Genomic DNA, 23,487 nt, shown 5'->3' with positions numbered 1-23,487 from the left:
CAAGCAGGGTCCCTCCTCACACCATCTGCTGCCCCTCCAGGATGGCTATGAGGGCCTGTGCAGGGCACAGGGACAGCATCCAGTGGGGTTGGTGACAGGATGCATGGCACCTCCAGGTGGGTCATGGGAGGCCGGCAGGTAACCAGGGCCAGCAGCCACATGCCACCTGGGGGAGTAGAGAGCAGGCCATGGAGCCAGAGATTGGGTGTGGAGGAATAGGTAGGCGGGGGGCAAGTAGGGGAATGCGGGGACTGGACCATTAGTGGAGGTGCCCAAGGATTTGGGCAGGTCAGCAGCTCCTCGGAGGAGAACAACGTTCCAGGCTGCAGCCGCTGCCCAGGCCCTGGTTCAGAGAACTCTGGAGCCACAGGTAGGCCCAGGAGAGGTGGAAACAGGGGCCTCCTCATCCCAGACCAGGACCCCAGCCACCACCATCCTCCACATGCAGCAGGTGGTGACCCCATGAGTCTCCGCAGATGCCTGTGGGCAAGGTTGGGCCCACCACTCACCCAGCACAGTGAAGCAGCGCAGCACCTCCTTCTGGTTGCTCATCACCAGGGGGCTTGAGGACTCCACAGGCACACAGATCTGCTCCAGGAACAGGGCAGAGGTTACAGACCAGAGAGGCCAGAAGGAAGGATTCCCTCCCTTTGACGATTCTGGGCCTGGGCAGCTAGGCAGAGGGCTCTGGGTTTCCACCCCATGCCTACAGCAAGCAGCAGGCACTCCAGGCTCTTTCTCACCCAAGCCCTGGGTGCAGGACAGTCTCATTCCCTGTAATCAGAGGCGCTCCAGGGACCAGCCCCATCTCCTTACGGTGGGGGAGAGGGAGACGGGCAGCAACAGGCAGACACACAGCTGCTGTCAAGTCTCCAGGGAAACATCCTGCTCCTGCCACCCTCCACCCCTCCTACCAGCAGCAGGAGAAGAGATTCCCAAGAAACATTTCTTGACTAGAGAGGAGAGTCTCCCATGGCCCAGGCATGACGCCCAGGACGCCAGGCTGGAAAGCATTAATCTCTAGAACACATAAAGCACTGGAACCCAAAACTTCTGGACTCCACTTGTTCAAAATCATAAGGGGAAAAAAAATCATATTGGTAAAAAGCAAAAACTAAGGCTGCTGGCTGGGCATGGTGGTGCATGCCTGTGGTCCCAGCTACTCAGGAGGCTGAAGTGGGAGGACTGCCTCAGCCCGGGAGGTTGAGGTTGCAGTGAGCTGTGATGGTGCCACTGCACTCCAGCCCGGGAACAGAGCAAGATCCTGTCTCAAACAAATGAACAGACAACAACAAAAAACTAAGGATGCTGGCAGATGCATCTCTGGGCTCCACAGTACCTTAGTGGGTGATACAGAAGCACACCCCCACTAATCCAGGTGTGACATCCTAGGTCCCCACTCGCAGGTGTCACAGCAAAGGGCACTGACAGGGTCTCTGCACAAAGAGCTCCAAAGCAATTCTTTAGCAGAGCCCCCTTACGAGCCAGAAGAGGTAACCACAGCAAAGACTCCAGGCCCACAGGGCCGCACCCCAACCTGGGTTCTTAGAGAACTGTCAGGAAGCATGGTAAGGTGGAGGAGCTGGCCCCAGGGCTCAGCTCTAGGTTCCCAGGTAGCTCCTTGTTATTTCTTTTTCAAAACGAGTTTCGCTCTTGTTGCCCAGGCTGGAGTGCAATGGCGCGATCTTGGCTCACTGTAACCTCTGCCTTCTGGGTTGAAGCAATTCTCTTGACTCAGCCTCCCAAGTAGCTGGGATTACAGGTGTGTGCCACCACACCTGGCTAATTTTTGTATTTTTAATACTGACAGGGTTTCTCCATGTTGGTCAGGATGGTCTTGAACTCCTGACCTCAGGTGATCCGCCCGCCTCGGCCTCCCAAAGTGCTGGGATTACAGGTGTGAGTCACTGTGCCCGGCGTGCTCCTTGTTATTTCTACCGTAAAGACCAAATATGATCATAAAAGATGCTGCAGTTGGCAGGGCGCAGTGGCTCACGCCTGTAATCCCAGCACTTTGGGAGGCCAAGGCAGGCAGATCACGAGGTCAGGAGATCGAGATCATTCTGGCTAACACAGTGAAACCCCGTCTCCAGGCCGGGTGCAGTGGCTCATGCCTGTAATCCCAGCACTTTGGGAGGCTGAGGTGGGCGGATCACAAGGTCAAGAGATCGAGACCATCCTGGCCAATGTGGTGAAACCCGATCTCTGCTAAAAATACAAAAATTAGCTGGGCAAGGTGGCGCGTGCCCGTAGTCCCAGCTGCTCTGGAGGCTGAGGCAGGAGAATGGCATAAACCTGGGAGGCAGAGCTTGCAGTGAGCTGAGATCTCGCCATTGTACTCCAGCCTGGCGACAGAGCGAGACTCCATCTCAAAAAGAAAAAGATGCTGCAGCTTCCTGCCTGCTCTTTCAGATCACTCGCCCTGTAGGAAGCTAGCCACCAGGTTGTGAGGACACTCAAGCAGCCTTATGAAGAGACCGATGTGGTGAGGAACTGGGGCCTCCAGCCAACAGCCAAGTGAATGAACAGCCTCGGAAGCAGATCCTCCAGCCCCAGTAGAGCCTTCAATGGCACGGCCCAGGCCGACAGCATGAATGGGTGTAAAGTAACAAGGGACCCTGAGTTGGAGCAACCCCCTGAGCTGCTCTCAACTCTGGGCCCACTGTGAGATAATAGATGTTGTTGTTGTTGTTTCTGAGACAGAGTCTCGCTCTGTTTCCCAGGCTGGAGTGCAATGGCACGATCTCGGCTTACTGCAACCTCCGCCTCCTGGGTTCAAGCGATTCTCCTGCCTCAGCCTCCTGAGTAGCTGGGATTACAGGCGTGTGCCACCATGCCTGGCTAATGTTGTATTTTTGGTAGAGACAGGGTTTCACCATGTTGGTCAGGCTGGTCTCAAACTCCTGACCTTGTGGTTCACCCGCCTTGGCCTCCTAAAGTGCTGGGATTACAGGCGTGAGTCACTGCACCCGGCCTAGATGTTGTTGTTTTAAGGTGGTAAGTTTTGCAGTAACTGGTTACACAGCAATATATAACTAACGCAAATGGGTATTCATCTCAAAAAAAGATACAGTTGGATTCTCATTCCTTCTGTAAAATAAATCCCAGACAGATTAAATAATAAAAGCATAGGGGGCCAGGTGCAGAGGCTCATGCCTGTAATCCCAGCACTTTGGGAGGCCAAGGTGGGTAGATCACTTGAGGTCAGGAGTTCAAGACCAGCCTGGCTAACATGGTGAAACCCGGTCTCTATTAAAAATACAAAAATTAGCCAGGCATCATAGCACGCACCTGTAATCCCAGCTACTCAGGAGGCTGAGGCAGGAGAATGACTTGAACCTGGGAGGCTGAGGCTGCAGTGAGCTGTTATCGCCACTGCACTCCAGCATGTGTGACAAAGCGAGACCCTGTCTCAAGAATGAATTAATGACTCAGTGACAAACTAGGAGCAAATATTTTCACATATATAATACAAGGTTATAAATAACTGCTATAGGCCAGGTGCAGTGGCTCACACCTGTAATCTCAATACTTTGGGAGGCTGAGACAAGAGGATCACCTGAAGCCAGGAGGTGGAGACCAGCCTGGACAACAGAGTAAGACTCTGTTTCTTCTCTTTTTTTTTTTTTTTTGAGACAGTCTCACTCTGTTGCCCAGGCTGGAGTGCAGTGGTGCGATCTCAGTGCACTGCAACTGCAATCTCCACCTCCTGGGTTCAAGCGATTCTCCACCCTCAGCCTCCTGAGTAGCTGGGATTACAGGTGCCCACCACCACACCCGGCTAATTTTTTTGTATTTTTTAGTAGAGACAGGGTTTCACCATGTTGGCCAGGCTGGTCTCGAACTCCTGACCTCAGGTGATCTGCCCGCCTCGGCCTCCCAAAGTGCTGGGATTACAGGTGTGAGCCACCATGCCCGGCCTCTTTTTTTTTTTTTTTTTTTTTTTTTTTTAAACACGGTCTTGTACTGTCACCCAGGCTGGGATGCACTGGCGTGATCACAGCTCATTGCAGCCTCAACCTCCTGGGCTCAAGCGATCCTCCTACCTCAGCCTCTCGAGTAGCTGGAACCACAGGCACGCGCCATGACACCTGGCTGTTAGTAAGTTTCTGTTGCTATTACAGATAGTGCTTTCATACACTTTCTAGCTGGTCAGTACTGGTGTAGAAACATGTTCTCGGCTTTTGTAGGTTGGTCTTGTAACTGGCAAACTTGCAGAACTTTGTTTTCTTTTTTGACACAAGGTCTTGCTCTGTCACCCAGGCTGGAGTACAGTGGCATGATCATGGCTCACTGCAGCCTCAACTTCCTGGGCTCAAGTGATCCTCCAACCTCAGCCTCCTGAATAGCTGGGATTACAGATCTGTGCCACTATACTCAGCTAATTTTTTTCTGTAGAGATGGGGTCTCCCTACGTTGCCCAGGTTGGTCTCGAACTCCTGGGCTCAAGCAGTTCCTCCTCAGCCTCCCAAAGTGCTGGGATTACAGATGTGAGCCACCACGCCTTGCCGGAACTTTTGACTGGTCCTAATAGTTTGGCCAGGAAGGTGGACGGGTGATGCATAATGACCATCTTCCCTTCCCTCCTGGTTCTTTTCTTTCTCTGTAGAACGAGCAGAGGATCCTGTCTGCAGCGAGAGGCAGGCCCTTCCTGTTCTTGACCTTACAGGGAATTGCCTAAAACTTCCCATCAGTTATGAAGAAGACTGAGGGTTCGGGTATACAGACTTTGTTAAGTTAGGGAAGTTCCTTTCCAATCTTAGTTGTTCAGAATTTTAGGCCAGGCACAGTGGCTCACGCCTGTAATCCCAACAATTTGGGAGGCTGAAGCAGGGGGATCACTTGAGGTCAGGAGTTCGTGACCAGCCTGGCCAACATTAGCCAGGCGTGGTGGCAGGCACCTGTAACCCCAGCTACTTGGGAGGCTGAGGCAAGAGAATCACTTCAACCCGGGAGGCAGAGGTTGCAGTGAGCCGAGACTGCGCCATTGCACTCCAGCCTGGGCAACAAGAGTGAAACTCCATCTCAGGGAAAAAGAAAAAATCATCAAAAGTTTTTTCTGCATTGATTGAACTCAGACACTATTTTTCTCTAGTCTATTACTGTGAAGTGCACTGACAGCTCCCAAACGCTGGATAGGCCTTGCGTTGTGAGCTAAGCCCTCTCGCATAAGCTGTTTTGAAAAGTACAGTCTTGGCTGGGTGCTGTGGCTCGTGCCTGTAATCCCAACACTTTGGGAGGCCGAGGCGGGTGGATCACCTGAGGTCAGGAGTTCGAGATCAGCCTGACCAACATGGAGAAATCCCATCTCCACTAAAAATAGAAATAGAAAAACTAGCCAGGTGTGGCGGTGGGCACCTGTAATCCCAGATACTCAGGAGGCTGAGGCAGGAGATCGCTTGTACCCAACAGGCAGAGTGTGCAGTGAGCCGAGATGGTATCACAGCACTCCAGCCAGGGTGACAAGAGTGAAACTCCATCTCAAAATACATACATACATACATACATAAGTAAAAGGATGGTCTGGGGTTCAGTAACCTGCTACTTTATGCAAAACCTCACGTCTATGCTCATCATGACACACCTGCATTTCCTTACACGGCTCTGCCTGGGATTTGAGCCAGACCTCACAGAATGAAAGAGGTAGCTCTGGATCGTTTCTATTTCCAAGTGTACTTGTACTGGACAGGAATTAATTGTTCCTCAAAAGTTTGGTGGAACTCAGTCGTGAAACCATTTGGGTCCTGGGCTTGTTTTAAGGAAGAAAGGTCTTAGAATATTATTTCTGTTGCTTTACTGGCTTATTCAATTCTCTGTTGCTTTTTATACCAATTTTGACATTTTTATCTTTCTAGGAACCTAACCATTTCATACAGTTTTAAGTTTGTTACCATGTAACTGTTCACAGCACTTACATTATGTTTACTAGCTCTGTGGCTGCCGTCCCCTCTTCCCCTTTGTTTCTGGGATGCAGCCAGGACCATCCAGGCGGTGGAGAGTGGGGCCCAGCTGGAGTGGGCCAGGTGAGGGGCAGAGCCAAGCAGTAAGCCCACCTCCACACGAGCCCACACCTCCACACTTCTTTTCAGAAAGTCTCCTTGCAGACTTCACCACACCACCCTCTCTAGCTCCTGTCCCTGTCCCCTCTCATCCAGAAAGTCCCATGGACAGACGACCCCCAGTGCCAGGGTCATGGGCAACCCAGCACCTGTGTCCCTCAGTCGTTCTCAGGCCTCATTCACCCGACCTGGGGAGGGGTCCCAGATGCTCAGCTTCCTCCCCACATCGCCTCCTCTCCAGCAGGGCCTTCAAGACCCCCGCCCTGCAGCCCAGGGCCTCTCCTCTGCTCCTCTGAGCTCCGTCCCCAGAAACCCAGGGCAGTCTCCCCCAGCTGGTGCTTCAGCTGCGCTGACTTTCTTCAAGACCACCTGTACCGGGCCCGCACTGGGCCTGGGCACCCACTCCACACTGACCTTCTCCAAGACCACCTGTACAGGGCCCACACTGGGCCTGGGCACCCACTCCACACTGACCTTCCCCGAGACCACCAGTACCGGGCCTGCACTAGGCCTGGGCACCCACTCCACACTGACCTTCCCCGAGACCACCAGTACCGGGCCTGCACTAGGCCTGGGCACCCACTCCACGCCAACCTTCTCTGAGACCACCTGTACCGGGCCTGCACTAGGCCTGGGCACCCACTCCACGCCAACGTTCTCCGAGACCACTCGTACTAGGCCCGCACTGGGCCTGGGCATCCACTCCTGCCACCTCCATCCTGGGGGCTGATATGTCACCTGCACATGCCACTGCTGGGCAGGGTAAGAGCATCGCCACATCGCTAAGAAGTTACTCGAGTGACCTTTAGGGAATACCCAGTCCTCAGCCCCACGTGGCTGAGCCATCCACCCCAACTTGCTTTCTGCACCCCTCGTCCAGCAACTTCCCACAGAAAAGTGTGCAGAACCTGAACCCGCCCACTGATGCCCGACTCCTACCTGGGAGTGCAGTGCAGCCAAGAGGGCATCCAGCTGGGTCTCCAACGTGCGGCTGCCCACACTCACGGCCGCCTCGAGGATCTGGCCCAGGCTCTGCTCGGGGTAGGCAGAAGAGGCCGTCAGTCCTACCTCCAGCCCCCCGAACTGACCGTGAGGTCGACCAGAGCCTCTCAGTTGGGCCACAGGAAGACATGGGCCAGGAGGACATGGGCCCCACCTCGGGGCTCAAATGAGGAGGCCCTTCGTCTACCTCTAGAACTCAGAGCCAGGGAGGAGGGCAGGAAGGCCCAGGAAGGGGGCTCCCTAGGCCACAGGTGCCTTGGACCAAAAGGCCCAGGTTCCTAGCACCGTCCAGGGCAGAGCAATAGGACAACTAAGCTGGTCCCCACGAGGGCTCTGTCGTTCACAGCCCACCACTGAGCCTTAGCAGATGACTCACGGCCACCCCCGGGGGAGTGTGATTGGAGGGGTCCTCAGGGACTAGACCGTAGACCTGCCCTGCCTGCAGGTACCTTGGACAAGTAGAAGGTCTCCGAGTGCTTCTTGTAGAGGGCGAGGATCCCAGGGAGGAGCTTGGGCAGCTGCTCTTCCAGACTCTCACTGGGCAGCAGATGGCTCATAGGCCCCAGAGCCTCCACCACGGCAAGACGGAGCTGAGAGGGGACAGTGGGCGGGAAGCTCACGCTGCTCAGTCAACACTGACTGCTCAGAGCACGTCCAGCAAGCACTGGGACGGACATGAACCAACAATGGGCTACCAGTGGGTGCCACAGGGGCTGGGAAGTGAGCCCAGCACCCAGAGGTCAGCTGTAGGGAGACCACAGCAAGCCAGATGGTGGCCAGGCCCAGGGGGTCTGTAGGAGATGCTCAGAGCCCCGCCAGCAGCACTGGGCCTCTGGGCAGAAGGAAAAACCCACAGTGACGAGGCCTCTCTGGCACAAGTTGTAAGGATGGGAACTGCAGGTGGGGCAGCCTAAAGGTGGCTGGGCATGGTGGCTCACACCGGTAACCCCAGAGCTCTGGGAGGCCAAGGCAGGTGGGTCACCTGAGGTCAGGAGTTCGAGACCAGCCTGGCCAACATGGCGAAACCTCATCTCTACTAAAAATACAAAAATTACCTGGGAGTGGTGGCGGGCGCCTGTAATCCCAGCTATTTGGGAGGCATGAGAATCGCTTGAACCAGGGAGGTGGAAGCTGCAGTGAGCCAAGTCATGCCACTGCATGGGTGACAGAGTGAGACTCTGTCTCAAAAAGATAAATAAAGGTGAGCCACCTCTCACTGGGCACCTCTGCTCGCCAGTGAACCACCACCACCCTCCGATCAATTTGCCATGGGCAGGGAATGTGGGAAGGAGAGCGTCCTGGCATCAGGTGTGGACTGGTGCAGCCGCGGGTCGTACCTTGGCTTCTCGACTCTGCAGCCACTGGTGGAAGAGAACATCATAGGCGCTGAAGATGTCGGTGGCAAAGGCGTCCTTCCTGACCGTGGGGTCTGGGGCCCGGTCCAGGTTGGCCAGGTACTCCAGGGCACCCTCGCTGAAGCGCTGCAGAGCTGCGACACCGGCCAGTGGTAAGCGGCTGCAGGCCGTGGGCTTGTGACGATCCCCAGCACCTATGTCTGCCTCCTGCCCCTTCCAGAAATCCCATGGCAGCCTGCACAATGCCCTCCCTAGTACACTAGCCAAGCACAGAACTCCAGGACTACACAGGGGTGAAAAGTGTCCCTCCAAATTCATGGCCTTATTGGAAATAGGGTTTTTGCAGATGAGACTTTTTTTTTTTTTTTGAGACAGAGTCTTGCTCGGTCTGTCACTCAGGCTGGAGTGTAGTGACACAGTCTTGCTCTGTCTCTCAGGCTGGAATGCAGTGGCTTGATCTCGGCTCACTGTAATCTTTGCCTCCCAGGTTCAAGTGATTCTCCATCCTTAGCCTCCTGACTAGATGAAGCTACAAGTGTGTACCATTATACTTGGCTAATTTTTATATTTTTAGTAGAGATGGGGTTTCACTATGTTGGCCAGGCTGGTCTCAAACTGCTGACCTCAAGTGATCTGCCCACCTTGGCCTCCCAAAGTGCTGGGATGACAGGCATGAGCCACCACGCCCGGCCAGATGTGACCGTTAAAATGGGGTCATAGCAAAGTAGGGTGGGCCATAACTCCAACATGACATCCTTGTAAGAAGAGATGCAGAGGCAGGAGGAAGATGGTCATGTGACATGGAGGCACAGACTGGGGCCAGGCAGCCTCAGGTCAAGGACGCCTTGAATCCATGGCCCCACCAGAAGCTGGGGAGGCTAAAATGAATTCTCTCTCTGGGCCCCCAAGAAGGAACCCATCCTGCCAACATCGTGAGTTTGGACTTCTGGTCTCCAAGACTGTGAGAAAATATATTTCTGTTGTTTGAAGCCACCGAATTTGCACTTGGCGCTTTGTCACCAAAGAAAACTCGTGCAAGTACCAACCTCCTCCCAAAAATGCCCTCTGGCCACAAGTTCCTGCCCACTGCAGTCTGCCACGAGACAAGAGGAGCAGCGCCATGCCCACCCACCCTCACAGACAGACTTGTGCCACACATTCTGCCCAAGGCTGACGTGCTGGGCACAGTGTGGGCGGGAAGAGCCACAGGGAGAACAATGGCAGGGCGGAGGGGCACCAGGATGCCAGGGTCAGCATGAGGCCCTCCCACGGGTGGGCAGCTCCTGACAGTGCGCCGGTGCCTGTGGATGTGACCCAGCTATGGCCTTGGGCTGACCATGCAGGCATAGCTGGGAGCAGGCAGAGGCTGGGCAGGTGGCCACCCAGGCTTCGAGTAGTGTGGACATCTGGGTGGAGAGTCAGAAAACATTGGCTGTAGGGCCTGGAGCCCAGGACATGGGCCGAACTCAGGTGCCGATGTGCGAGTGGTCAGTGGGGCTGGGCCCTGGGTGAAGGAGGAACATGGGGGCACAGGGAGAGAAACTGAGGCCAGAGCCTTTCACACAGCCCTGCTGAGGACCAGGCGGAGATGTGGAAACTGGTGGAGGAAACACAAAGGGACCATGAGCTTCAGGGCAGGGCAAAGTCCAGAGCTTCTGAGAGGATGCGCCCACTGCATGGGGAGAGGGCCGCACAAGGCACAAGACCAAGGGGGCACTGCTGGAACCACCTCGGCTGCCCCAATCTTGAGTTCTTCTGATGGGCTTACTCTCTCCAGGGTGACTGCCGACTGCCAATCCCAATAACCCCGCTGTTACAGGCCCTGCTCCAAAGCACAATCTAAACTTGGTATTTTCAAACAATTACTTTTAATTTTCTCCAAACTGCTTAATGTGAGATAACACCTCTTTGCAGCTAGTGGGCTGATCACCTTTCTATGTGTATGTTGGCTGGCTGCGTGGTTCTGGCCCTTTCTTGCCACATTTTTCTGAGCTGTAGTCTCCCCGTCTGATTTCATAGCAGTTCTTCCCACATCTGCTTTAAAAAGCAGCTCAGAGGTGCAGGCCGGACTGCCCAGGCCTAGTCATGGCTCTCCCACTCACCAGTTGTATGGCCTGGGACGAGTTACTTAGCCTCTTTGTGCCTCAGTTTCCTCACCTATAAAATGGGGCAGTGGCTGGGCGCGGTGGCTCATGCCTGTAATCCCAGCACTTTGGGAGGCTGAGGCGAGTGAATCATGAGGTCAGGAGTTCGAGACCATCCTGGGCAACATGGTGACACCCCGTCTGTACTAAAAATACAAAAAATTAGCCGAGCATGGTGGCACTCACCTGTAATCCCAGCTACTTGGGAGGATGAAGCAGGAGAATCACTTGAACCCAGGAGGCGGAGGTTGCAGTGAGCTGAGATCGCACCACTGCACCCCAGGCCGGGCGACAGTGTGAGATTCTGTCTCAAAAAATTAAAAAAAAAAAAATAGGGCAGTGCACCTGACCCAGGGCTGCTGTGAGGCTCCCCTGCGCTGATGCAGATGTGGTACAGAGGGCCAGGCTGGGGTGTGAGTGCCAGTTCCCACTGGCCTTAGGCCCCATCCACTGCTGCTCCTAGGGCCATGGGTGAGCCTTTCCACTTCTTATGAAGTAGAGAAAACTATAGTATCTTCTTTGGTAATTTTTCTTGTTGATGTTCATCTGCAGTTCTGTGCATTTTTTCAGAACAAATTCCTTTATTTGTCATATCAAACTTGTTAATCTTTTCCTTTGTGATTTATACTTTTTTGTATCTTAAGAAATCACCTGGCCGGGCGTGGTGGCTCAAGCCTGTAATCCTAGCACTTTGGGAGGCCGAGACGGGCGGATCACGAGGTCAGGAGATCGAGACCATCCTGGCTAAAACGGTGAAACCCCGTCTCTACTAAAAAATACAAAAAACTAGCCGGGTGAGGCGGCGGGCGCCTGTAGTCCCAGCTACTCGGGAGGCTGAGGCAGGAGAATGGCCTGAACCCGGGAGGCGGAGCTTGCAGTGAGCTGAGATCCGGCCACTGCGCTCCAGCCTGGGGGACAGAGCAAGACTCCGTCTCAAAAAAAAAAAAAAAAAAAAAAAAGAAATCACCTTAAACCCAGCCTGTAAGAATCAAAAGGTGCAGGTGCTCCCGACAGTCCTGCGAGGCTCGCTGGCCCCTGGCTCTCCATGCTTGGGGCAACCATCTCACACCCTTTTCTCGCCACAAACCCCTCCTCACAATGGGCTGACAACCTCACCCAAGAGGACCCTGAGACCACTGGAACCCGCACCTATGCTCTGTGCCTCCTACGCCCCCCACCTGGCTCCCGTGTAGCCAGTGGTCCCCATAAAGCCTCCCTCTGACACAGACCCTGCAACAACCCTACAAGAGCAAAGGCCCTGAGAGGCGCCACTCAGACAAAAATCTCCACCTGTACCCCTCATCCTCTTCATGGGGCCACTGGCCACCTTCTAGCACTGCCTTCAGGGTCACCAGCACCTCCAGGCGCGAACCCGACGGTCGACTCAGGCCCTGCGGGACTCTCCTCGGAAGCTCCCCAGAATCTGTGAGGACAGGTTCACAGAGGAGCTGGCGCCTCTGAGTCTAGCACACAGGAATGCAGACAAGCTTTAGCTGCTGGTCCTCCAACAGCATCCTGCTAAATTACTGTCACCTCTAATAATTTGTGGGAATGCACTGGGATTTTTATATAAACATTTTATTAAGTGAAGACCAAAAACCTTTGGTTTCTTCCATTCTTTGTCTGGGTGGTTGTAGGATTTTGGTTTTTTGTTTTGTTTTTTTGAGACAGGGTCTCGGTCTGTCACTCAGGCTGGAGTGTAGTGACACCAACTTAGCTCACTGCAGCCTGGATCTCCTGGGCTCAAGTGATCCTCTCACCTCAGCCTCTCAAGTAGCTAGGACTACAGGTGCGTGACACTGTACCTGGCTAATTTTATTTTATTTTATTTTAGAAACAGAGGTCTCACTATGATGCCCAGATTGGTCTCAAACTCCTGGGTTCAAGCGATCCAACCACCTCGGCCTACCAAAGTGCTGGGATTACAGGGGTAGGTCACCATGCCCCACCTGAGTTTTTTTTGGAGGCAGAGTCTCACTCCGCCACCGAGGCTGGAATGCAGTGGCACGATCTTGGCTCACTGCAACCTTTTCCTCTCGGGTTCAAGCAATTCTCCTGCCTCAGCCTCCTGAGTAGCTGGGACTATAGGTGCACACTGCCACACCCGGCTAATTTAATTTTTTTGTATTTTAGTAGAGACAGGGTTTCACCGTGTTGCCCAGGCTGGTCTCAAACTCCTGAGCTCGGGCAATCCGCCCACCTCGGCCTCCCACAGTGCTAGGATTATAGGCACGAGCCACTGTGCCCGGCCTAGACTGAGTTTTTAACAAGAATCAACAATGAGGGTAGTGGCCATGTGGTTTTCCTTCTTACATCGATCAGTGTGAGGGCCACCCTCCCAATGTGGAGCTGGCCTCTCACCTCTGGGGCGACCCCCTGTCAGGACAGAGCCAGCCCCTATGCCAGGCAATATGGATTTTGTTCGTAGGGTCAGCAATCACAGCGGGGGAGGGGAGATGATAGGAATCTGCTTCGTTCCAAGTTTTGGGATATCGAGGGTCACCGTATCCCAACAAAGGCACCTGAAACCATCTCTGACTTGGGTTCAGCAGCAGGGGCATGGACGGGGAGGGCGGACCCTGAGTGAGGCTAGTCCCTAGATCTCTTTCGTGGTGACGTTCAGGTCACAAAAAGAATTTGGGGCCTGGTGCAGTGGCTCACGCCTGTAATCCCAACACTTTGGGAGGCTGAGGCGGGCAGATCACTTGAGGTCAGGAATTCACAACCAGCCTGGCCAACATAGGGAAATCCCGTCTCTACCAAAAATACAAAAATTAGTTGGGTGTGGTGGCGGGCACCTCTGGCCGCAGCTACTCGGGGAGCTGAGGTGGGAGGATCACTTCAGCCTGGGAGACAGAGGTTGCAGTGAGTCGAGATCACACCACTGCACTCCAGCCTGGGAGACAGAGCGAGACCCTGTCTCAAAAAAAAAAAAAAAGAAAACAAATTTGGAAACTGTCCTTTTTGCTTCATTTCCCTGGGGTGACACAGCCCTGAGGACTGGGAGAGCTCACTGAAGAGCCCATGGAGCATTGCCTGGAACTGGTGCTCTCCTAGAGCACTCACTGCTGGGCTTTCAGAGGTGGCTGCACTGGGGCACACGGTCCCCTCGGTGGCCCTTGCTGGTCCCTTGTGGTCCCCATGTTGCCCCTCACTGTCCCCCCACGGTCCCCGCACCGCCCCTCACGTCCCCTTGAGGTCCCTGCGCCACCCCTCACCGTCCCCCCACGGTCCCCACACTGCCCCTCACCGCCCCCCCAAGGTACCCGCATTGCCCCTCACGTCCCCTCACGGCCCCTGCACCTCCCCTCACTGTCCCCCTCACGGTCCCTGCACCACTCCCTCACCGTCCCCCGCAGTCCCCACACCACCCCTCATGGTCCCCGCGCCACCCCTCGCTGTCCCCGCGCCACCCCTCGCTATCCCCGCGCCACCCCTCGCTGTCCCCACATCTTTTCACCTCCTGTTTAACACTTGGCTTGTTTCTCCCTTTTCTCTTGATTAGGCGGCAGCTAAAGTATTTAATTCACTTATTTCGAAGAACTCGGTATAAAACATAACGTTTTGCCAATTGCTTATTTTCTAAAGCATTAGTTTCTGTGTTTTCTGCCTTGCTCAGGTCATAGGTGAGAAGACGACCATGGTAATGACAAAACTTGCAATGGCCTGACACATACAGTGAGATGGGAGGGCTCAGCTCCCACTTCCCACCCTGCAGAGACCACAGAGGCCAGGGAGGGTCAGGCGGCACAGCATGAGGATTCCAGTGGAACCGGCAGGCTGTCTGCAGGGAGGCCGCTAGCCCCGCAGGAGCGACGCACTGCACAGAAATCCTGGGACTGCAACACTGTAGTGGTTTCCCTAAAGCTGCACGACACTTCCCTCCCTGACAGAGAAAAGGGCAAGCGGCTGCCTGCCACCCACTCCTCCTCAGCTCCTTCCTTGCTGGCGATGGGATCCCCTGCACACCTGTCACTCACCCACAGCACCCAGAGCCTCCACGCCCTCGCCAGTGCAGGGGGTGGGGGCTCCTGCTCTGCCCCAGCCCCACAGCGTCCTTACACTCTGGGTGGCGGGTGACAGGGCTCCAGAGAACAGGTCGGGCACGGGCTGTGAAAGTCAGTGTCTCCTGGCAGCCCCTCTACAGCATCTCCCTTTGATGATGCCGGTGAGCCTGGGCCTCTTCTCACCTCTGGACTCGTGCTCTCTAGCGGGGGTGCTTGGCCAGCTCACCTGACGCCGGCCCTGCACCCGCTTCTCTCTGCCAGCTCAGGGCTGCCCTCCGGGTTGTCCCCAGACTCCTGTCTAGCTGGTGCGCTCTCTTCAGTGTCTGCAACCGGCTGCCACACCCACCTCCTTATTCTTTAATGGAAATGGCTATAGTTTTGTTTCTACACTGCATTTGGTTCTCTTTTCACACTGGTTCTGTCCTCATAGGACCCTGCCCTTTCTCACTTTCACCTCTTTACCTTGCTATTTTTATCCTGTATCTCATCAACCCAAATTATGTTACTTTCTGCTCTAATGCTCCTTTTGTGTGCTGATGTGTGTGTTTTGTGATTGTAACCAATACTGCTGGTCCTGGGTCTGTGGGGAGCTGCTGGCCCCACACCGGAGCCGAGACCCTGCGCTCCAGGGAGGCGGTGCTTTCCACAGCCGCGAACCCCAGGCCAGAGCCACTGCCGTGCAGCCTCACTGGGACACAAACATTCAGAAGGACACTGGTCGCCCCGCCTGGGACACTTCAGCCCAGCCCATTTACAAGGCTAATGTCTCAGCTTCAGGGCTTCCCAGTCCAACACAAAGAATAACTTTGAACCCTACAACTACATGAGGACAGACCATGGTTACACATTCTCAGGAGAGAGGATTTAAAAGAAATTCTAGAAGAAAACTGACTACCCCAGGGTGTACAGTGGAAGGCTCATCAATCACCTTTTGCTGAGGAGGGGCCTTGGAGGGTCTGGTACAGGTGGGCTCTGGCCCAGTGCAAAGAAAGGCCTCGTCTCCCATGTGAAATCAAAGCAGGCAGGCGCCCAGGGGCCACTGGAGACCTCTAACCCCTCACCTCCCCTCTGGGCCTCTGTGGGCCTAGGTTTCTCCTTCTGATTGATCAGAAGGATGCTGGTCAACTCATTAGCATTTCAGGTATTCCGTAGTGGGAAGGTTTTTCAGAATAACAGGCCACCATAATGCCAGAAGCAGAAGCCCACCCCTGTTATGTTACTAGGTTTTTATTTTATTTATTGATTTATTTATTTTTGAGACAGAGTCTTGCTCTGTCACCCAGGCTGGAGTTCAGTGGCTTGATCTTGGTTCACTACAGCCTCGACTTCCCAGGGTCAAGCAATCCTCCTGCCTCAGCCTCCCAAGGAGCTGGAATACAGGAATGTGCTACCATACCTGGCAAATTTTTTAAAATATTTTTTGTAACGATGGGGTCTCACCATGTTGCCCAGCCTGGTCGCGAACTCCTGGGCTGAAGTGATCCTCCCATTTTGGCCTCCCAAAGTATTGGGATTACAGGCGGGCATAAGCTACCATGCCCAGCTAGTTTTGATTTTTTTGTTTGTTTTGAGACAGAGTCTCACTCTGTCACCCAGGCTGGAGTACAGTGGTGCAATCTTGGCTCACTGCAGCCTCCGCCTCCCAGGTTCAAGCAATCCTCCTGTTTCAGGCAGAGTATCAGGGATTAAAAGGCATGTGCCACCACACCCGGCTAATTCTTTTGTATTTTTAGCGGAGACGGGGTTTCACCATGTTGGCCAGACTGGTCTTGAACTCCTGACCTCAAGTGATCTGCCCACTTCGGCTTCCCAAAGTGCTGGGATTACAAGCATGAGCCACTGCGCCCAGCCACTGGGGCATGCTTTTGCACCATCTCTTGACCTCCTGTCTCTGTCCATTCTTTCTAGGGTGCCTCTGATTGGAATGCTGGCCTCAGGGTTCAGCCTGCTAGTTCATTCTTCTCTTTCTCTCCTACTTTCCATATTTTTGCCTTTTTCCTCTATTTTCTGGAAATTTCCACAACTTTCTCTTCCAATTTTTCTATATTTTTCCCATTTCTATTACGGCATCTTTAATTCACAGGTCAATTTTATTCTCTAAATGTGGCTTCTCCATGGTGACACCTCTTGTCCTGAGAATGCATGATGCCCACTTATTTCCCTGAGGATATTAATCAGAGATTTTCTTTCTCTGCTATTTTCTTCTTCCTGAACCATCTACATCTCCAATTAGTGTCTGTTTCTTTTGTTGCCACCTTTTCCACTGGAGGGGTTCCTCGGCTGGGAGGAATTACTGGCTGTCTACCCTGCTGGATGGTGTGGCCAGGCCAGTTGTGCCTCCAGCACTGGGAGCCTTCCCTGTAGCTCCTCGCCTCCTGGCTGCAGTGCCCTGAGGGCACTCCTGTCCTTGGCACACTGCCTGTCCCGGCTGGACCTGCACCCTCCCGCAGTGGACGCAGGCCTGCCATCCCCCCCACCACTAGGCCTCACCCAGTTGATATGGCATCCTCTGGCCCCAGGCTGCTCCAGCCAGCAGGACCCCCATCCCCTTCAGATGCAAACAGGGCAGCACACGTCCCACACGAGGAGGCCCCACGGAATCTTTGCTGGCTGAACCCATGTGTTTGACATATGGAGGAAAATGCCAGCATGGTAGGGCCTGGAGGAGCCGCAGGTCCCCTATGAAGGGGAAGGTAAGCAAGAGGTGTCAGAACTGCGAGTCTGTTTCTGCTGAGAGCCTCAGTGGCTGCAGGGATCAGGCCATGTGCTTCCCAGAGGAGTGGCGGGGGGGCGATGAGTGTGCAGCACAGAGACGGAGGGCTCGGCAGGCGTCCCAGCTGCCCTGCTCTCAGTCTCCGCCCTGTAGCCCGGACAGCATGTCCTGCGCCCCAGGAACCTTAGCTGAGTCCACACCCAGACCCACTTCCACTCTGCCCCTTCACACCTGGCTCCCATCCTGGCACCAATCCCATTTTCAGCCAAAACTGGGTCACGCGGGGTTACTATCCCTTCTACCTAAGAGGCCCTGCCCTCACCCATGGGTGGGGGAGAGCCTGTGAAGGAGAGCCCCAAAGATGAAGGCATCTGTCAAAGAGCAGGGCCAGGAGAGACGGAGCGCAGGGGCTGAGGACAGGGTGGCAGCAGCCCTGTGATCTGAACCCAAAGTCACCATGAGCAGAGCAGGCGGGTCCAAATGCTCCAAACCAACCCTTCAGTCAACGGAGCCCAGCCCAGCCCTGTAACCACGCCCCCCCACGTTTCGAAAACACACCCTGCCCAGGCCCCACCAGCACCCCCCTCACTGGGCCCTCCCACACCTGCTGCCTGGAGAGGAGGCCTGGAACCTAACAGACCCCTGCCCCACAGGCCTGGGTCTTTACAAGGGCTGGTCCCCTGGGCACGAGGGTCCCGTTCTCCTCCCTGCCAGCTACCAGGGCTGGTAGTCTTCCTGACATAGGACACTGGGAACACGAGGCCGTGGATTGTGAGGGCACTAAGGGCACCTCAGGATCTCCAATCTCCACACCCCCTACTAACAGGAATGCCTCCAATCCCACCAACCACTCCCCAACTGTCAGTGGGAGTGGAAAACAAGGTCCAGGTCCATGACATGCCCGCAGTCCCCTGCCAGGCACACAGAGGGCTGTGGACACTGCTGCCAGGAACGGGGCTCCTGGCAGAGGGTGGGGTGAATGAATGTGGCCCCATCCCCTGGGTCCTGGGATGCCCAGAGAGCGGACGCTTTTCTAGCCTGGAGCGGGGAGGAAAACAAAAAATCATGGCTTTGAAGAAGTCTCTTGCTGCCGCCCAGGCACGTCCAGGCCTCGGTGGACCCGCAGTGTAAGGTGGAGGGGCTCACCGGGAGCAGAGAGAAACAAGAGACAGGCTGTGTCAGCCCACATGGACCGCCCAACCAGCCAGCAGCCTCAGCCAGGGGGCCCCTCCCTCCAACAGCCTCCCTTCCTGCAGCCTAAAAGGCCCACCTGTCCCCCCTAAAACATGCATGCCCGGGCACATCCCCCCAACAAACAGGCACTTGAGACAGAAGGTGACGAGGCCGCCTCTTACCGGAGCAGAATGCCACACGCACCGTGTCCTGCTTGGCCATGCCCAGCACAGGCAGCAGGGAGCTCAGGACGGATGGCAGGAAGGGGACTACGCCGAACGCTGTGAGAGAGGACACTGTCAAAGGCCTCCACCAAGCCTTCCAGTGCCCCGTGCTCCTCCTGGGGCAGGCTGTGCGCCACCTACCATTGGCCACCGAGAGGCTGGCGAGGGTGTGCAGCACGGCGCAGTGAGGCAGGGTCCCGGGGTGCAGCTTGCGCAGCAGCTCCTCCATCACCTTGCTGATGAACTGCCTTCCCACGGCCACCAGGACGCCACTCGCCGCCTGCTGCCAGTCCCAGACCAGGTCCTGAACCCAAAACACCAGCAAGGAGAACCTCTCCCTGAAATCTCCCGAAAGGCGAGACCAAGACATTCTGCCCTCAGTGGCTGCCAGCCTCGGACAAACGCACGCTGTTTTCAGTGTCCCTAAAAAGTGCGGGTCAGGGAAGGTGGCGGGCAGAGCCTCCCCTGCTGAGGGGCTGCCAGGAGACCCTACACGCACAGGAGAAGCAGAGCCTTGGTGACAGGTGAGGGGCTGCTGCCAGGAGACCCCACACACAGGAGCAGAAGAGCGCTGGTGAGAAGGGACTGTGCTCAGGGCCCAGAGAGAGTTAGGCCACCAGAGCCCTGCTCCAACCCCAGTGCCGGGCACGTCCTTTGGCGACGGCTGCAAGCACACCGTGGTCCTGTGTGTGCTGAGTTCTGGCAACTTGCTGTCTGCTTCAGCTGCTGCCTCTGAAAATCACAGGGGACCATCCCCCGCCCTGCAGGGTGGTGCATGGGACCAAAGGGCCTCTGCCAGCCCAGGGCAGCCAAACACCCCCTACACTCTCAAGGCTGCTGGGTAGCAAGGTCAAGAAGCAGCTTCCCTTCCCAAGCTAGGCCTGAGTCTGCGAGGCCAGAGGGCCTGCTGAATACCTTCGTCTTGGTCATCTCGCTGGAGGCCAGGAGGATGATGGTGCTGGCTGTGTCCTTGTCCAGCTCACTGGCGCGACTGCTCAGGACCCTCTCCATGGCCCTCAGGACCGCCGCTCGGTATGGGTGCGCCAGCTGCGGAGAGACGCCGTCCAGGACGGTCCCAGGTGAGCCTCACGCCCAGACTCTGAGTGCCTGTCACTGTCTCTAGGAGATGAAACTGCACAAATCTCTCTGCCTCAAGCACAGGAGGGGAGGGGTACACCTGATCACTCCTCATGTCCTAAAGGCAGACCTGCAAGCCTCACGCTCACGGCCCATCTTCAGAAGGTGGAGCGTTATCATAACTGCTCCAGACAACCAACATGCAGAGGGAAAGGCGCGGACTTCTCTCCCCCAGGGGTAGCCAGTAGGGTCTCCCAGTCGCATGACGCTCCCAGGACCCTTCGGCCTCCTTGCCCTGCCCTCCCCTGTCAGAGGAGGAGCACCCTCCTGTCCCCAGCTCAGTCTCTGCCTCAGTCTCTGCCACTAGGCTAGTGCTTATATCCAATGGCCCCTCCCCAAGGCTGCTAAGGAAAAACACCACCCACCACACCACCTTCTGCCACGGCCCGAGGCCCCTCTACCTCCCAGGTTACCCTCCACAGAGTCCAACACCTGCCTTCATCCTACCCCTAAACAGCTCTCCTGTTGACCACCACCCCCACTGTAAATCCAAAGAGCACACACCGTCCTTGCCTCAACTGGGGACGCACCAAGGACTGGGACTGAAAGCTGGGACCCGCAGGGGCACACAGCAGAGGAGGCTACTGCCCAACCCAGGAAAGGACCCGGGGGCACCCGGCCACCCTGTGTTGACAGCCCCTCCCCAATGATGCACCCACCACGGCCCCTCCCTCCACCACCCTGAGAGCAGCCTGCACCAGGCAACATGGCGCCAGGAGGGGCCGGCACAGGGCGGTCCAGCATCCCACAGGCTCTGTCGTCCATTCTCACATGGCTATAAAGATATACCCGAGCCCGGCGCGGTGGCTCACGCCTATAATCCCAACACCTAGGGAGGCCGAGAGGGGCAGATCACCTGGAGACCAGCCTGGCCAACATGGTGAAACCCCATCTCTACTAAAAAAAAATACGGGCCGGGCGCGGTGGCTTACACCTGTAATCCCAGCACTTTGGGAGGCCGAGGCGGGTGGATCACCTGAGGTCAGGGGTTCAAGACTAGCCTGACCAATGTGGTGAAACCCCGTCTCTACTAAAAATACAAAAATTAGCCGTGTGTGGTGGCGGGCGCCTGTAGTCCCAGCTACTTGGGAGGCTGAGGCAAAAGAATCGCTTGAACCTGGGAGGCAGAGGTTGCAGTGAGCTGAGATGGCACCACTGCACTACAGCCTGGGCCACAGAGCGAGACTCTGTCTCAAAAAAAAAAAAAAAAAAAAAATCCTGTCATGGTGGCGGGCACCTGTAATCCCGGCTACTTGGGAGGCTGAGACAGGAGAAAAGCTTGAACCCGGGAGGCAGAGGTTGCAGTGAGCCGATCATGCCACTCCAGCCTGGGCGACAGAGCAAGACTGTCTCAAAGAGAAAAAAAAAAAGAAGAAGAAATACCTGAGACTGGGTAACTTACAAAGAAGAGAGATTTAATTGGCTCATGGTTCTGCAGGCTGTACAGGAAGCATGGCTGGGGAGGCCTCAGGAAAACACAGTCACGGCAGAAAATGAAGGGGAAGCAGGCACATCTTACACGGCCTGAGCAGACGCTTCCAAACAACCAGATCCTGAGAACTCTATCATGGGGACAGCACCGAAGGGGGAAGTCGCCCCCAGGATCCAGTCACCTCCCACCAGGCCCCACCTCCAGCACCGGGGATTACATTTCAACATGAGCTTTGGGTGGGGACACAGATTCAAGCCATATGAGACACTGATGGTCACGGGGTCTGCATTCCCCTCATGCACTCTGACAGGTGGGGGTGGGCCCACATGGGAGAAGTGCTACCCGCTCAGTGAAGACAGCCACGAAGGACACTTGAAGGAGAGCATGACAAGGTTGTTTGGAGGAGAAACAATAGTAGGGAGGCTTGGGAGCTTCGTGAAAGCCTTGGTTTTGTTCAGAAACTATTTGAAGTTGACACCCAACCACTTGACATGCACTTGGCCCTGGCGTGAAGCAGTGCCGGTGACAGGGCAGCGCCAGGCAGCTCCCAGGCCCACATACACTTGCCGTAGGTGGCTGTGGCACACGTGTTCAGAATCACGCAACTGTCTCAAGCGTTGAGTCCCAGCATCAGTAACAGACAGGCGTGCTCACTGCCACTCCCGGAACGAGTTATAAACTATCATGGTCTAGCCCTAGGCCCACAAGTGGGAGTGACTTTTGTTCCTGAAAATAGCCAGTGTAGGTCACAAGCCTCAGCATGGAACACGAAGTCCACGTGGAACCTGCCAGTTCTGTGGGGAAGAGCTTCAGCTGGGGTTGATTTTCACTGTTAGATTTCCCATCCTCGAGTGTTGGTGCCGCAGTGAGGCAAGAGTGAGGCTGGTGGGGGATCAGTCTCACTGTGCCAGCCACCTCTGCCCACAGGCTACACATGACTCCCTTTCCTTTAAGGCTTCTGCAGGCAGACTGTATTTAAATTCTGTATTAGAGAATCATTTCTTTTTTTTTTTTTCTGAGACAGAGTCTCACTCTGTCGCCCCGGCTGGAGTATAGTGGCACAATCTCAGCTCACCGTGACCTCCACCTTCCAGTTCAAGCGATTCTCCCGCCTCAGCCTCCAGAGTAGCTGGGACTATAGGCGCCTACCACCATGCCTGGCTACTTTTTGTATTTTTAGTAGAGACGGGGTTTCACTATGTTGGCCAGGCTGGTGTTGAACTCCTGACCTTGTGATCTGCTTGCCTCAGCCTCCCAAAGTACTGAGATTACAGGCGTGAGCCACCGCACCTGGCTGAGATTACAGGCTTGAGCCACTGCGCCTGGTTACATTTTATTTTTCGGAGTCAGGGTCTCACTCCATCACCCAGGCTAGAGTGCAATTGTGCGATCATAATTCACTGCACCTTGAACTTGCGGGCTCAAGAGATCCTCTTGCCACAACCTCTCAAGCAGCTGGGACTACGGGCACACAACACTACACTCAGCTAATTTTTTTTTTCTTTTTTTTTTTAGATGGAGTCTCGCTCTGTCACCCAGGCTGGAGTGCTGTGGCACAATCTCAGCCTACTGCAACCTCTGCATCCTAGGTTCAAGTGATTATCATGTCTCAGCCTCCTGAGTACCTGGGACTACAGGTATGCGCCACCACTCCTGGCTAATTTTTTTTTTTTTGTATTTTCAGTAGAAATGAGGTTTCGCCACATTGGCCAGGCAGGCTGGTCTTGAACTCCTGGCCTCAAGTGATCCACCCACCTCCGCCTCCCAAAATTTTGGGATTACAGGTATGAGCCACTGCACCCAGACCCAGCTAATTATTTTTATTTATTTATTCATTCATTCATTCGAGACGGAGTCTTGCCCTGTCACCCAGGCTGGAGTGCAGTGGTATGATCTCGGCTCACTGCAACCTCCACCTCCCGGGTTCAAGCAATTCTTCTGCCTCAGTCTCCTGAGTAGCTGGAACTATAGGCACGTGCCACCACGTCTGGATAATTTTTGTATTTTTAGTAGAGACGGGGTTTCACCATGTTGGCCAGGATGGTCTCAATCTCCTGACCTCATGATCTGCCCGCCTCAGCCTCCCAAAGTGCTGGGATTACAGGTGTGAGCCACCGCGCCCGGCCTATTTTATTTTTTTAGAGATGGCGTCTATGTTGCCCAGGCTGGTCTCAAACCCCTGGACTCAAGTCATCCTCTTGTCTCAGGCTCCCAAAGTGCTGGGATTACAGGCGTGTGCCC

The 23,487-nt window shown here is 55.1% G+C and overlaps 1 protein-coding gene across 49 annotated transcripts in view; it reads right to left on the bottom strand.

The window, feature by feature from the left end:
- Positions 1-23,487, bottom strand: part of MROH1 (maestro heat like repeat family member 1) — a 118,697-nt gene that overhangs the window by 62,360 nt on the left and 32,850 nt on the right. For 29 of the 49 annotated variants that reach the window (XR_012416791.1, XR_012416793.1, XR_012416792.1 and 26 more), the window contains exons 4-10: positions 19,594-19,724; positions 18,819-18,988; positions 18,636-18,734; positions 8,399-8,550; positions 7,511-7,651; positions 6,999-7,091; positions 510-588 (exon numbers count right to left, since the gene is read on the bottom strand). Coding sequence is in view for 32 of the 49 variants with exons in the window: in XM_065519850.2 (XP_065375922.1) it covers positions 510-588; positions 6,999-7,091; positions 7,511-7,651; positions 8,399-8,550; positions 18,636-18,734; positions 18,819-18,988; positions 19,594-19,724 (865 nt within the window). In the remaining 17 variants the exon portion in view is untranslated. Of the gene's footprint in view, positions 1-509; positions 589-6,998; positions 7,092-7,510; positions 7,652-8,398; positions 8,551-10,573; positions 11,212-11,527; positions 13,236-18,635; positions 18,736-18,818; positions 19,023-19,592; positions 19,725-23,487 lie in introns of those variants that run through there. The other 20 variants (XR_012416786.1, XR_012416787.1, XM_005564333.5 and 17 more) reach the window with 6 other exon arrangements.

This window comes from Macaca fascicularis, chromosome 8 (assembly GCF_037993035.2).
Source record: "Macaca fascicularis isolate 582-1 chromosome 8, T2T-MFA8v1.1".
NCBI lineage: Eukaryota > Metazoa > Chordata > Mammalia > Primates > Cercopithecidae > Macaca > Macaca fascicularis.
Note: the sequence above shows the minus strand (reverse complement) of the source record. Positions and strands in the feature narration are given on the sequence as shown.